The sequence below is a fragment of the Anomaloglossus baeobatrachus genome, chromosome 1, assembly GCF_048569485.1.
Source record: "Anomaloglossus baeobatrachus isolate aAnoBae1 chromosome 1, aAnoBae1.hap1, whole genome shotgun sequence".
Lineage (NCBI taxonomy): Eukaryota > Metazoa > Chordata > Amphibia > Anura > Aromobatidae > Anomaloglossus > Anomaloglossus baeobatrachus.
In genome coordinates, this window is record NC_134353.1 from 966,441,061 (window position 1) to 966,457,139 (window position 16,079).

The 16,079-nt window shown below is 45.1% G+C and overlaps 1 protein-coding gene across 1 annotated transcript in view; it reads left to right on the plus strand.

The window, feature by feature from the left end:
• LOC142263491 (uncharacterized) overlaps positions 1-3,196 on the plus strand; it is a 325,147-nt gene extending 321,951 nt beyond the window's left edge. The window contains 1 exon segment of the mRNA XM_075332232.1: positions 472-3,196. Coding sequence (XP_075188347.1) covers positions 472-2,348 — 1,877 coding nt within the window. The 3' untranslated portion in view covers positions 2,349-3,196.
• Positions 3,197-16,079: the final 12,883 nt, after the last annotated feature.

The window sequence follows — 16,079 nt, forward strand, 5'->3', positions numbered from 1 at the left end:
CTTCTATTAGAGCTTTCCTCATGTCTGGTTGTACTTCTGGAAGCTGGCTTTATTATCTGCCAAAGAAACAATAACTGTGAAACCTAATTTGAAAGTCATGGGTGAGGGAGAGAACAGAGGAAGGAAGAACGAGAGAGACTTGTGTGTCCGAGAGACTTGTGTGTCCGTGCTGGTCCATGATAAACCTGGAACAGGTCAACCCCTATTCATAACGACCAATTCAATAAAGATAAAGGGAACCTGTCCTCAGAGATAATGCTATTAACTTGCATAGATGTGGTTAATCTGCATTTATTACCTGCCCAATGTCTGCAAAAACGCAACTCGGCGACAATGAACTTTATTCTCTTTGGCAACATTTGGTTTGTTAGACCGCGGTAGACCATTTTCTTTGTCTATTCTATCTAAATGTGGGGGGAAAAAATTGTGTTGTAGTAAAAAAAAATCACATTGTCTATTTCATCTTTATAGGAAATCCTTGTGAGAATAACAGTTTGTCACTAAATTGTAAAAAAGAAGATATCAGGAATCCCTCTAATGGAGGAAACCTCATTACCCTTCATTTACATCCTGGACTTCATGATACTTCACTATCATATAATCCCCCTACTCATGAGAAACCCTCTACTGAGCAATCTCAGATTAATACCACAATTCCAGGTGACAAAGAGGAGCCAAGATTTCAGTGTGACAAGCAACTTACTAATAGCTCATATTTTGTAACACAAACAAAGCACAAAGAAAAGCCATACTCCTGTTCAGAATGTGGGAAATGCTTTATAAATAATTCAGAATTTGCTAGACATGAGAGAATTCACACAGGACAAAAGCTGTTTTTGTGTTCTTCATGTGGGAAATCCTTCACAGATAAAGGGACTCTTGCTAGACATCAGAGAATTCATACAGGAGTGAAGCCGTATTCATGTACAGAACGTGGGAAATGTTTTAAAAAGAGATCACTTCTTAATAAACACCAGAGAATTCACACAGGGGAGAAATTATTTTCATGTTTGCAATGTGGAAAGGGCTTTCAAAATAAATATCTTCTTACACATCAGAGAATTCACACAGGAGAGAAGCCATATTCATGTTCAGAATGTGAGAAATGCTTTACAAATAAATCAAGTCTTGTGGCACACAAGCGAAATCACACTGGAGAGAGGCCGTATTCATGTTCAGAATGTGGGAAATCTTTTACACATAAAACAAGTCTTGTGACACACGAGCGAAGGCACACAGGAGAGAGGCCGTATTCATGTTCAGAATGTGGGAAATCTTTTATACAGAAATCAAGTCTTGTGACACACGAGCAAAGTCACATTGAAGAGAAGCCATATTCATGTTCAGAATGTGGGAAAACTTTTAGAAGTAAATTAGGTCTTAAGATACACGAGCGAAGTCACACAGGAGAGAAGCCATATTCATGTTCAGAATGTGGGAAATCTTTTACAAGTAAGTCAGGTCTTGTGAACCATGAGAGAAGTCACACAGGAGAGAGGCCGTATTCATGTTCAGAATGTGGGAAATCTTTTATACAGAAATCAAGTCTTGTGACACACGAGCGAAGTCACATTGAAGAGAAGCCGTATTCATGTTCAGAATGTGGGAAATCTTTTATACAGAAATCAAGTGTTGTGAAACATAAGCGAAGTCACACTGGAGAGAGGCCGTATTCATGTTCAGAATGTGGGAAATCTTTTATACAGAAATCAAGTCTTGTGTCACACGAGCGAAGTCACACAGGAGAGAGGCCATATTCATGTTCAGAATGTGGGAAATCTTTTATACGGAAATCAAGTCTTGTGAAACATAAGCGAATTCACACAGGAGAGAGGCCGTATTCATGTTCGGAATGTGGGAAATCTGTTACAAGTAAATCAAGTCTTGAGATACACGAGCGAATTCACACAGGAGAGAGGCCGTATTCATGTTCAGAATGTGGGAAATCTTTTACAAGTAAATCAGGTCTTGAGATACACAAGCGAAGTCACACAGGAGAGAAGCTGTATTCATGTTCAGAATGTGGGAAATCTTTTATATATAAACCAAGTCTTGTGATACACAAGCGAAGTCACACAGGAGAGAAGCTGTATTCATGTTCAGAATGTGGGAATTCTTTTACAAGTAAATCAAGTCTTGTGATACACAAGCGAATTCACACTGGAGAGAAGCTGTATTCGTGTTCAGAATGTGAAAAAGGCTTTACCGATAAATCAAATTTTGTGAGACATATGAAAATTCACAAAAGAGAGAAGCCATAGTCATATTTACAATGGGGGAAATCTTTTATACATGAATCCCGTCTTGTTAGACATGAGAAAAGACATACAGTAAAAAAAAAAATGTAATTATGTTTTGTAGATTTTAATAAACAGTGCTAAGCTTAAATGAGTACACCCCTTTGATAGGTAAGATTTTAATAAATATCTCAACGCAAACAATTTCAACAATGTTTACAACACAAAACATTTTTTCACTAATAACTTGAAAATAATGTTAATAATATAACTAATTACAGAATTTTCAGTTTTGCTTAAATTAATTAATGCAAAAAAAAAAAAGTACATCCCACATCAAAACTACTACATGCTCTATTTTGGATGGCCTCCATGATCTTTAAGGACAGCACTAAGTCTTCTAGGTCTGGAATGAACGAGTTGGCAACATTACAACGTCCATCTTTTTCCCCTTCAAGAACGAGCTCTTTTAGAGCCTGGATGCCGGATGGAGAGTGAAGCGCAACTTGTCTCTTCACAATTTCCCCATAGGTGTTTGGCGTCAGATCAAGAGACTATTAGAAATATCAAGAGTTAAAAGTTGTAACAAAATGTATTTTGAATGTTTATGCTTAGACCTTAGGATAGAGATGAGCAAGAATGTAAATTACGTCCTTGAATTTGTAGAATGTATGATATCTGCACACCTGTGCCTTAGATAAACCAAGAAAATTGGCCAGATCAAATTAGCAATGGCTAACCCTTCATCAGCCTATACACCAAACTGGGTTTAAAGCCGAAATAAATACTTTTTCTTTAAAATAATTCTAAATAATTTTGAATGGTTCAAAACGTCGGGTCGGAGTGTAGGCGCGCTGGTCAGTTACATGTTAGCTGTTGACGGATTACCGGTCGAGCCTAACTGTATTATTTATAATTGTCTTTGATTGTGAAACATACAAATGAATATTGTAATTGTTGAAAGAATAGGGGATTGGGTTTGGGGGGGGGATTGTTTTGCATACCTGCGTGTATGTGGAATTTATTTGTTATATCAAATTAAAAGGTTAATAAAAATTATTTGATTTTAAAAAAAAAAATAATAATTTTCTTTATTGAATAGATTTAAAAATAAGTCAAATAATTTACGAAAAAGAACAGGGATATGCGTAGAACATTCCTCCTCATTATATCATCCATATAAGCACATGTTTACATCAGGAAAAAAACATTACAATGTGCAACATACAAATATCAAAAGATGTTAAAAACAAACAAACCGTTTTTTCCAGAATATAAAGTGCATACACAGGACAATAGAAGTCACAATTTGTGCAAAACAAAACTAAAACATTTTTTATGAGAAAATAAATACAGACGGTTGATCCAAATATTCCTGTATACAGATTGGGGTGAAAAATATCACAACAGTGATAATTCCAATATTATTGCACCTATCCACATGTGCAAATGCGTCAGGAAACAAAGGCCCACAAAATGCTGACAAAAGATTATCTACCTAAAGAGATACAATTCTCAGGTGTAACCACTAAAGGTCACTGTTGTGAAAAAGAAGGAAACAAGGGGTCTGAACTAGTGCAAATGTATCCTAATAAATAGGAAACCCCTAATATTTATTACACAGTCAATAAAAAATGATTGCCCCAACCCGACATGGAAAACATATGCTATAGAAAGCCAAATAATGTGTCTCTGCTATTTCATCCTTCTCTGCGCGATTCCTAAAGCTTAACATGAACAAAACAGAATTCATTGTCTTTCCTCCTCATTCAACTCCTTCACCAAGCCTAGTCATCAAAGTTGATGGCTGTTCACTCTCCCCAGTCTCACGCGCTCGTTGCCTTGGAGTAACCCTCGACTCTGCTCTATCCTTCAAGCCGCACATCCAAGCCCCCTTCACCTCATGCCGACTACAAGTCAAAAATATCTCCCGGGGGGGCGTGGCTTGAGCTTGATGGCAGGCAGACGTGCTCTGTGAAAGCTCTTGCAAGCTGAGGCGGCAAACAACAAACCAGAACCCACCAGGCACTCTCTAACATGCCGGGGAAGAGAGGCACAGCACCACAGTCTGGACCACCGGCCCTGAGAAGCAACAGTGCAGCAGTGGACTGCCTGTTCGAGAGGGAAGCTCTCTTCGGTCCCCAGGCCGGCTCCAGTAATGGCGCCTGCGTCCACGAGGCAGGCGCTGGCAGTAACAGTAGCCGTCAGAGGTGGCAGCGGGGCAGAAGTGGCGGAGGCAAGGCACAGCATGCAGGTACAGGACGGTACCGTCAGTGATCAGCGGGGACCGGGATCGCCGCTTGCATTGCAGAGACCAGCAGTGCAGGAGTCTGCAGGGGGGAAGGCTGCTGCACTGAATAGTCAGGAGGAGGGGGGCGGTGGAGTGCAGGCCCCACAGCAGAACGTGACAAGCCAGGCTGATGAAGATAACAGGAATCTGGGCATCATTGGAGACACTCAGGGGGGCAATGAGAGCAGGGCCTCCCAGGCATGGCAGGGGTGATCAGGCTCCCCTGGAAGTAAATCCCCACACACTCAGGGGAATCACAATGGAGGCCAGACCATACAAGGAGTTAACCCAAGAGGCTCCACTGTGGACACAGAACGCATCCTGCAGCTGCTGGCTGCTCTCCCCACTAAAAATGACCTGGACGGGGGCGTGGCCTGGCCATGGTGGAGACAAGACGCATGTGAGCACTGCTCCTGACCCGAGCCAAGAATAAACGGAGAAACAGAGCAGTAAACACAATCAAAGCCAGTCCATGGGAGTCAGGAAGAGGCAGAGATCAAAAGCAGCACCCGTTAGACCACCTGCAGCGACAACGGGAGACATAACCAGATACCTGACAGGCCCCAGTCAGGCAGGCATGACAGACCGTGCAGCAGCTTCAGAGGCCATCCACCCACGCATGTCCCTGAGGAGTGCTGCAGACAGGCAGGGGACAGAAGCGATGCTCAGCACAGCCCCACAGGCCTCCGGTGGAGTGAATCAGGAGCTGCAGGGACCTCCGATGAGCAGTGAGTCAGTGCCCACGTGGAGGGAAGATGGCGCCGAGAGTGCAGAGGAGACGCTGCTGATAACACAAAGGTCACCACTTGAACGTGAGTCTCTGTCTGGGAGGGAGAAGGGGTTAATTGTTTCATGCAGCGGCGGCAGGAGACAAGCAGAGCAGCCACACGCACTGACATTAAACAGTGATAAGATAGAAGCCTGGATGACAGGAGCTGGCACACAGAGGGAGATAACTGCTGAGAACAGGAATGTGGTGAGGGGGGAGGGGAATGAAGGAGCAAACAGCAGACCACATAGCTCTTCCCAACAAAGCCCCCCCTCTCACTCTAATCTACCCCACATGAATGCACGCCAGGAACCGGGGCAGAAAGCAGATACCATCATAATGCCACATACCAATATAATAACAAGCTGGGAGCTCCCTCCACAGCTCCAAAGCACAGAAGCTGAAACAGACAACAGAGCCGCTCTAGGGGGCCATACACTGGCCATGGATATTCAAAGCCTGGCTGCTCATATCAGAAACATCCCAACCAAACATGACATGGAGAAATATGTTGAAAGACTGGAAAGTTCTTATAAAGCTGAATTGACAATGCTGAAAGATGAGGTCCAGCACTGGGGTGAAAGAGTCACAGCAATCGAGGCTGCTGCATCCACATTGTCTGCCCAAATTACAACACAAAAAGAGGATACATCTATTCACTCTTTTCAACTCCACTACCTGGCGGATATGATAGACGATGCCGAAAACAGGGGACGAAGAAACAACATAAGGGTCAGAGGGCTCCCAGAATCGGTACCCACGGGAGAGCTGCATGCAACACTCAAAGAAATCTTTAACCCCCTACTCGGTTCCCCCGGGGAGGCACACCTGGAGCTGGATAGAGCCCATAGAGCCCTGGGCCCTAAACCCGTGGATCCAAACTTCCCACGGGATGTAATCTGCAGAGTCCACAGATACCAAGTGAAAGACTCTATAATGACCCAAGCTCGGGCAGTGGGAGATGTTCGTTTCCAGGGAACCCGCCTGCAGATCCTTCCGGACTTATCGAGATGGACCCTACAGAAAAGGAAAGCTCTAAGGCCATTGCTAGACGTCCTCAGGGAACGCAATATACCATACTCATGGGGCTTCCCATTTCGTCTGAGAGTACACCAAGAGGGCCGGATGCATATGCTTACCCATCCCAGAGGTCTTCAGGACTTTACGGCAGCATTGAATCTACCGCGGGTCCAGATAACAGAGTGGCCGGAGCTACCATCGGGTCTGCAGGCAGATGGTCCGAATCACCCGCAGCCACAACGGCGCAGAGACCCGAGGAGAAGGATGAGACGAGAGGAAATGGAGCAGTAGTGAATGAGGCTCTGAGCGAGTGGTCTTTATCACGGTTATACTGATAAAATTTATTGTTGATGGTCGGGCTGCGGAGGCCGGTCACACACGTCCCAAGACAACCCAGTTATGCTTATTTTCTAAGGATTAGAGGCAGTTGCCTCTCATTAAGGGCCCCACTGTGACCGGCCTCTGTGAGCACAAACCTAGGAGTAACACAGAAGAGCGGAGGAGCAAGTGGAGAGGGACCGTCGCTCCCTCATAATAAAGAAAGTGTATAAATATATGCATTGATAACATGATCCGCAAAGGAAGACCAACAGCAAATACTGGTACCATTATATAGTTTTGACACCTGTAGGGGGCATCGGTTTAAATGCTCGCAATAATATTTAGTTAAGCTTACATATATTGAAAGTTCTTGGCTCGGGGGGAGATTCTCCCCTTGGAAAGCACAACCTCTATAGAGGGTTCTATTCCTCACGTTGCGAGGATTAGTTAAAAGTATCACCCTCCTTTCTTGTGGCTGGGGGTGAGGAAGACGAGAATTTGAAGTTTTTTTTTTTTTTTTTTTTTTTTTTTTATTCTCCTCTGACCCACCCTTAGAGGAAAGTCAGGGAGACAGAGGTGGACTCGAAGTGCTGACTTCTTGACTTTCTTGTATTCTTTTTTCTTTTTCCTTTTTTACCTTCATCTTCCTCCTAAAGGAACTCTAGTCTTCTCCCCACTTATAACCATAACCTTTTCTTCCCCCTCCTTTCCCTCTTCCCTGTGTTAATCCCCTAGTACCCGGAGTGTTCTTTACCTTAGGAGATAGTGCTGCGCTGGGATAGAATGCCGGGGTTAAAAATAGGCTCACTGAATGTTAGGGGATTCAACGTGCCCCAAAAGAGATCACATATCCTATATGAGATGCACAAACAAAGAGTTCAAATTTTCATCATTCAGGAAACGCACTTTAAAACTGGCCACATACCAAATCTACATAACAGATACTTTGCACATTGGCTTCACAGCACGAACAATGAATCAAGATCGAAAGGGGTCTCAATCGCAATACACAAAAACCTGGTCCACACGGTTTTAGACTCTAAGACAGACGAGACAGGCAGATATGCTTTGCTAAAAGTTAAAATAGGCTCGGTGGTCTACACGATCGCGGGCTGGTACGGACCAAATATTAATCAAACTAATGCATGCTGCTCTTTTTTAAAGGATCTATCAGAATTCGCGGAGGGGGAGGTGCTGGTGGGAGGAGACTTTAACTTTGCACTGAATCCCACAATGGATGTGTCAACGGGGAGGAGCGCCATACCTCAGAGACGCTTGAGCGCCCTAAAACGTAAGTTAGCAGATCTCCACATGGTTGATGTGTGGAGAATCATGCACCCCACAGATAAAGATTACACATTCTTCTCTAATCCCCACCAGACTTACAGTCGCATTGACTTTATTCTGGTCAGCCAAAGAGTTATTTCGTGGCACCCGGTCGCGGCTATAGGGAATGCGGTCTGGTCTGATCATGCTCCAGTGTTCCTGGAGATCTCCCCACCGGACTACCCAAACAGGGCGTGGACGTGGCGGCTCAACGATTCCTTATTAAGAGATGAAACATGTGTAACAGACCTAAGGGAGACAATGGACGTCTTTATGTCCACCCACGCGACGGACTCTACACCCCTACCATTTCAGTGGGAGGCATTTAAATGTGTAATAAGAGGAATCCTAATAAAACACGGGACAAGGATCAAAAAAGAGAGAACACAGGAGGTGGCCCAACTTCTCCGAACGATTAATTCACTAGAGACAACACACAAAAATAATCCCTCTTCGGATATTCTAGCCAATCTGACAACAACAAGGGACAAATTAAGAAAGCTACTGGATTGTAGACTTCTTAGGTTTCAAAATCAATTCAAAAGGCTATTATATAATCCCTCGGACAAAAGCGGGCGACAACTTGCGCGGCTATTACACCCACGAAATCAAGCTTCGCACGTTACTAAAATAAAGACTCGGGGAAACTCAGACACGCAAGACCCCGCAAAAATTTTAAATCACTTTAAAGAATACTATGCAGAACTATACAATATACGGGGCACATTCTCAGATATGGCCCCGGGTGAATTACAGGCCCGAATTGAGTCATACATTTCAGAGACAGCTCTCCCTGCATTAGATGGGGAAGATGCCAGGGGACTGGACAGGACAATCGAGGAGGGGGAGGTGGCCACAGCGATAGAGATCTCCCCAAGCGGTAAAAGCCCGGGACCTGATGGGTTCTCTCCTGCTTTTTTATAAACTTTTTAAAGCCCAAATCACTCCATTCCTCACAAAAGTATATAACTCGGTATCAGAATCGTCCCCTTTCACCCCACAATCCTTAGAAGCCCACATCACAGTTCTACCTAAACATGGTAAAGACCAAACAATGGTAGCCAACTACCGCCCGATCTCACTAATAAATATTGACGTAAAAATCTTCGCAAAAGTACTGGCTAGCCGGTTGGCACCTCTGTTGCCCTCCATTATACACACAGATCAGGTTGGGTTCGTGCAGGGTAGGGAGGCCCGCGACAATGTGACCAAAACAATTCACCTAATAGCCAGAGCCACGTCAAGAAGGGAGCCCCTAGGGCTGCTCTCAATAGATGCAGAAAAAGCATTTGACCGTGTTCATTGGGGATTCATGAACTCAGCATTAAGACAAATTGGTTTAGGCCCGAACTTTGTGAGTAAGATAATGGCCTTGTACTCTAGACCGTCGGCACGAGTTCGGGTTAACGGGGCCCTCTCGGATCCGGTGGAAATCAGAAACGGCACCCGTCAGGGGTGCCCTTTATCCCCCCTTCTATATGTCATTGTTATGGAGCACCTTGCAGTGGCCATTAGACAGAACCCCAATGTACACGGTCTGAGCATTGGAGACAGGGAATTTAAGACGGCTATATACGCAGATGACCTCCTGCTCTATACGTCCCAACCTTTGATCACATTACCTTCACTACTAAAAGAATTCGAACGATTTGGAAATTTGAGCAATTTTAAAATAAATTATTCCAAAACAGAAGCGCTAAACATCTCCCTTAAAATAGAGGAAGTCGCCCTACTAAAAGAAAAATTCCCGTTTCGATGGCAGGCATCCTCAATAAAATATTTAGGGGTAACGATCCCATCTAATCTGGGGACACTTTATTCCCTGAATTACCAAGTCTTATTAAACAGAACCCTAAAAGATATGGAAGAGTACAACAAACGACCCCTTTCGTGGTTCGGCCGCGTAAACACATTCAAAATGGACATACTACCACGATTCCTTTACATCTTTCAGGCGATACCTATAAATCCCCCTCCGGCCTTCTTTAAGACATTGAGGTCCGCACTGGTTCGCTTTGTGTGGAAAGGGGGAAAACCAAGGATCAAATATCAGACTTTGATACGACCCAAACAGAGGGGGGGAGCCGGATTGCCTGATTTACTTACCTATCACCATGCTGTCCTGGTGGCTAGGTTGTTAGACTGGCATTTTCACCGGCAGACCAAGCAGTGGGTGGCACTAGAGCAGCTTTATTCCCCAGTTCCGCTTGGGGCACTTCCCTGGCTACTACCAAAAGAGTTGGAGGATGTAAGGAGACAGGTGGAGCCTGGTGGGATTTTGCTCAGGGCGACACTGGAGGTATGGGAGGCCACAAAGCTGAAAAGTGGCCTGATTGGCTCGCCCACTCCTCTGATGCCTTTGTTCGGCAATCCGGGCTTCCCTCCGGGGTGTACGGTGGAGAGATTTCTGGGCTGGCAACGAAGTTTGGATATTAGACTGGGGCAGATATTACAGGGCAGAGACTTGCCCCCTTTTGAAGACTTTCAGGCCGCGTTCCCCGGATTGAGATTGAGGTGGCTCGAATACATACAACTTCACTCCTTTGTGCGATCCTGGCTGGGTGGGAAGAGGCCCCCCTCCCCGGATACATCCACCCCATTTGAACACTTATTCCTGCAGAGTTTGCCTCCGACGCACCAGATCTCCCTCATTTGCAATATGATGAACAGGAACCTCTATTCTGAGGACCCCAGTTACATTGGAAGATGGGAATCGGAATTAGGTTTCAGCCTTACTGAAGAGGAAAAACGAAAGGCGTATGTGTTCTCCCACAAGATCTCAGTAGCATGCAATGCCCAGGAAAAGAGCTTTAAGCTACTGGCAAGATGGTATCAATGCCCGGTCAACCTCCATAGAGCCTTCCCTATGGTCCCGGAGGAGTGTTGGCGCTGTGGCTCAGACAAAGGTACGCTGCCACACATTTGGTGGGGTTGTAACAAACTATCCAACTTTTGGACTCAGGTGTTTGCGACCTACAACCAAATGGCAGGAGAAAGCGTAACTCCTTCCATTAAGATCGCCCTACTGTCTATTTTACCCGGTTCACTGGGATGCCAAAAGAAGCGCCTGTTGCGGTTCTTTTTGATTGCGGCCAGAGCAGTCATTCCACGACACTGGAGGACCACAGTGACCCCCGGAATAGGGGAATGGCTGACAGAGTTAACGCATCTTTGTCACATGGAGGAACTCTCCTCTTGGGTATCGGGCACAAATGAGAAGTTTACCAAACTATGGCAGCCGTGGATACTGTTCAAGGAGTCCCCTGCATTCAGGAGCCTGTTCTAGTGACAGTGCATAAACAACCCCCGTCTTACCTCCCTCCCGCAACCCCTTGTATAAGTCCCTTCCTTTTCCTTCTCCCCTCTCTTTCTATTCTGATATCTACTCACTCTATATCTTGACCACTTTTCTAGTAAGGTTCTTCATATAGACAGGCGGGTCTAGCCCTTTGGAAGTAAAAGGCGACAAACAGTAACCTATGAATATGGTATAGTCACAGATAATCTATCAAAACACGGGTGGAAATACATTCTTGTCAGTAATGTATTATGTAGATTGTATAAACACCAAGGGTAGCGGCCCACGTACGGAACTTTAAGTGGCTAATATTCTCTTATTTTTCTTTCTGTATGCTTGTTATGTTTAATCTGTTTCTGTTATGGAAATCTTCAATAAAAACTTATTGGTTAAAAAAAAAAATGACCTGGACATGCTAGTTACTAAAATGGAGGCGGCACATGAGAGGGCTCTGTCCATTGTGAAAGGGGACATTGATGCTCTGGATACACGCACCACTGCAGTGGAGAATGATGTGTTTACACTATTTGAAAGAGTTAACACACTGGAGCAAAATCTAGCTAGATCCAGTTCACACCTGCAAAATGTCGCCATCCTGTTCCTGATGATCAAGAAAACAGAGGGAGGCGCAATAATATTCGCTTGAAAGGTATTCCAGAAGAGATAGCAGCTGCTGCCCTCCTTAAGTCTGTAACTTTAATTTTCAACAAAGTGATGGGAGCTGCAGAGGACTCCACTTATGTGATCGACAGAGTCCACAGAGTGTTCCGCCAGGGGCCGGGCGACACAACGCAGCCGAGAGATGTTCTGTGCAGACTGCATTACTACACAGATAAAGAAGCCATACCGAGGAAGGCATGGGTTCACGGAACCGTCTCTTACGAAGGGTCTGAAATCAAGCTTTTCCCTGATGTTTCATCTAGAACCCTGTATATGAGGCGTCAACTTCTCCCTATTCTACAAAAAATTAAAGAGAAAGGAGCATCTTACAGATGGGGACATCCATTTCACCTGATAGTTCGCCACAATGGAGACCAATATCTGCTGAAGCGGCCGGAGGAGGTGGAGGGTCTCTTCCATTTTCTTGACACACCGTCGGTGGAGATCCCTAACTGGCTACTTATGGACAGACCCACTGGGTTGCCCCAAAGAAGAAGAGGAAGCGGACGTCTGTATGCGAGACCTCAGAAGAGTTCCAGGGATCCCAGGGCGGCAGGAGGATCTTCCCAGGAGGAGCCAGATTGAAGACTTGGGTCTGATTGTGGTTTTCTATTATGTGGCGGGAGGAGCGGTAAATGTGGGAGGATGGCCTCTTTTAGGCCGGATGTGATTATTATTAAGATTGGGTTAATTGTTACTTGAAATATATGCGTCTTTCTGTTCTTGGGGAGGGGGGGAGAGGTGGAGAGATTATTATTTTATTTTTTATTTTTTTGCTTTTGCTCTCTTTTATCTCTTCTTCTTCCATCATTTTCTCTCTTCTCTTTCTCTTTCCCTTTTCTCTTCCTCCTCTCTCTCTTGGCTCCACCTTTCTCTCTCTCCCCTTTCTCCCCTTTTCTCCTCTTTCCCTGTGCTTTTCATTTTTTCTCCTCTTTTGCTTCTTCTTCCATTTTTACCCCTTTCTCTCTCCTTCTTCCCTTTCTCTTTTCCTTCTCTTTTTTTTTTTTTCTTTCTTCTCTCTCTTTGTCTCTCTCTTTCCCCCTCTCCCTGTCTCTCTCCACCCCCTGAGGGGGTCTCACGTGGACCCTTCAATTGATAATGCTGGTGGATAGTCTGGTAAACAAGTTGTTCGTTTAAGAAGTGTGCCTCTCACTGCCCTGTTATGTACCGGGGGGGTGAGACGTGGGGTTTTCAGGTTACCTTAATATTGTCATCTCTGCCTCGAGCTCGTATAGCTTTTGCCCTTGGTCTTCCACGCACCCCAAGGGTGGTTCTCCCGTTTGGAGAGCACCAGGTCTCTAATTTTTCTGAGACTGTATAGTTGTATTGTGTGAAACTTACTGGCCAGTCCTTTAGGCCAGCTGGTACTGTTCATATTTCTTGTCTGCTAATACTTATTGTTCTTTTCTCTTTTTCCGCTCTTTTTCTGGTTCTTATCCCTACCTGATTCTTGATCCCCCCCTCCCTTCCCACCCGTTCTTTACCCCACTTCCCCATATCCGGTCACCTTCCTGTAGGGGGCTCAACCTTGTTTCTGACCCAACATGCATAAACCAGGGGTCTCGGAGGTGAAATGTGGGACACTGAATGTGAAAGGTCTACATAGCCCGGGTAAGAGGTCTATCCTGGCAAATACGTTAAAAAAAACTGGGGTCCAAATTGCGTTCCTGCAAGAAACGCATCTGTGCAAACATAAAATGTTCAAAATGACATCACGCTGGTTCCCTGAGGCATATCTTCTCACCAGACCCGAAGTCCCGAGGTACTAGTATTCTTGTCTCGCGCTCCATCCCTTGGGAATTCATGGACTCTCGCAGTGATGACAGTGGAAGGCTTTTGATGGTAAAGGTCAGGATCGCCACACACATTTACACGTTAGTTTCTATATACCTCCCCAATGTGGGGCAAATTGACACCTTAGCCGGATTTGCTTAAGCTATGGAGGATTTCCTGGAAGGGACACTCATCCTGGGGGGGGACTTTAATATCGCTCTAAACCCAGCTCAGGACACCTCCTCGGGGGTCTCGGCACATCCTACGTCAGCCCTTCGTAGGCTGCGGAGCCTGCTACATGAGCAGCAGCTCGTAGACACTTGGAGATTGTTACACCCATCTGACAGGGACTACTCTTTCTATTCAAACGCACATGGTGTGTACTCTAGACTGGACTACTTTTTTGTAAAACACAAAAACCTCGACAGGATCTCCAAAGCTCAGATAGATAGCATAACCTTCTCTGATCATGCACTCTGTACAATGTCTATTATGTTACAGTCTCCGTTTCCACAGCAGTGGCAATGGAGACTGAACACTTCCCTATTGGAGGACTCTGAAAGCCTTCAGTCAGTACAGAACTCTCTGACAGAATACTTTACGCTGAATGCGAGTGGTGATACTGCTCCAACGACGGTTTGGGAGGCCCACAAATGTGTTATTCGAGGGGTTCTCATACAGCAAGGGGCAAGAAGAAAGAGGGAAAGGGAACTAGAGGTTAACAGACTGCTAAGGCTACTTTCACACATCAGTTTTTTGCCATCAGGTACAATCCGGAAAAAAAAGGATAAAACGGATCCGGTATCGCATCCGGTTTATCCCCATAGACTTGCATTGTAACCGGATTGTACCTGATTGCTTTGCGGTGCATCCGGTTTTTTCCGGATGCGGCAAAATAATTAAATGCGGCGGCCGGATAGAACGTATCATGTAACTTTTTTTGCCCCTTAAAAAAACCGCATTCTGCCGGATCCGGTACAATGCGGCATTGTATACAATGGTTGTCTATGCATGCCGGATCCGGCGCAATGCGGTTTAAACCGGATGCGGTGACCGCATCCGGTTTGGTAAACAGAGCATGCGCAAATTTTTTTTTTTCATCATCACAAAACTTATAAAAGGATCCAGCACATTCTACACACCTCCTGCCGTTCGTTCCTGACTTCAAGTTCTGCTGTCCTCCAGTCCAGTGCTCCAGGGAAGAGGTAATGTCCACAGTACTGTCCACAGATAACTGTTGTGAGCTGCGTACATGTACTTAGACATTGTTTTTTCTTTTTTTACAGGTGCAGTGTTGCGGTCAGAGTTTGGTCCAGCCAGTTGCTGTGCGAGTTCGGTTCTGTGCCAGTGTGCAGTTCTTGTGGAGGAGAGTGTTCCTGAGGTAATGTCCACAGTACTGTCCACAGATCACTGTTGTGAGCTGCGTACATGTACTTAGACATTGTTTTTTCTTTTTTTACAGGTGCAGTGTTGCGGTCATAGTTTGGTCCAGCCAGTTGCTGTGTTCGTTCGGTTCTGTGCCAGTGTGCAATTCTTGTGGAGGAGAGTGTTCCTGAGGTAATGTCCACAGTACTGTCCACAGATCACTGTTGTGAGCTGCGTACATGTACTTAGACATTGTTTTTTCTTTTTTTACAGGTGCAGTGTTGCGGTCATAGTTTGGTCCAGCCAGTTGCTGTGCGAGGCCTGTAATAAAAAAAGATATGTCGTCTTCTGGTAGCCCGCCCTCCGGTTCACAAACTGAGGTATATATTTTTTTTTTTTGGTGTTTTTTTTAAAAAAAAAACAAAACGTTTTTAAATAAACGACATTTACACATGTGGCCGAAACATCACAGGAGATGCTGCCAGAAGAGGACGGAAGGGGTGGAGAAATACACGGAGCGGGCGGTCATAGTGTAAGTTTCATACAGGAATTGTTTACCACAGCACAACAAACACATAAGTAAATAATTGTTTTTTTTTTCTTCACTAAAGGCTTCAACTTCTAGGGCTCACGATAGAGCTCCCCCAAGACCGTCCCAGGGTCGTCGTCGAGGTGGCGGTGGTCATAGTGTAAGATTTTTTTTTTATTTTTTTTTTTTTCATGTCTGTGTGAATTTCTGTCTAATTTTTTTTTTTTTTTAATTTCTTTTTTCTTTCTTTGAACAGGCATCACAGCGTGCTCCCGATTCTGACGGTGAGGAGGCCGGATTTATCAACATCGACCTCCTCATCGATGAAGTTAGAGAGAGGGAGCCGCTGTGGAACATGGCTGACCGCCGCCACGCTGATTCTATCGTAACCCGTCGACTCTGGGACGAGGTATGCCACGCAGCGATAGAAGGTTGGGGGGAGCTCAATTCTCGTGGCCAGAAGAAAGCGCGTAAGTATTCACAGTTCAGTA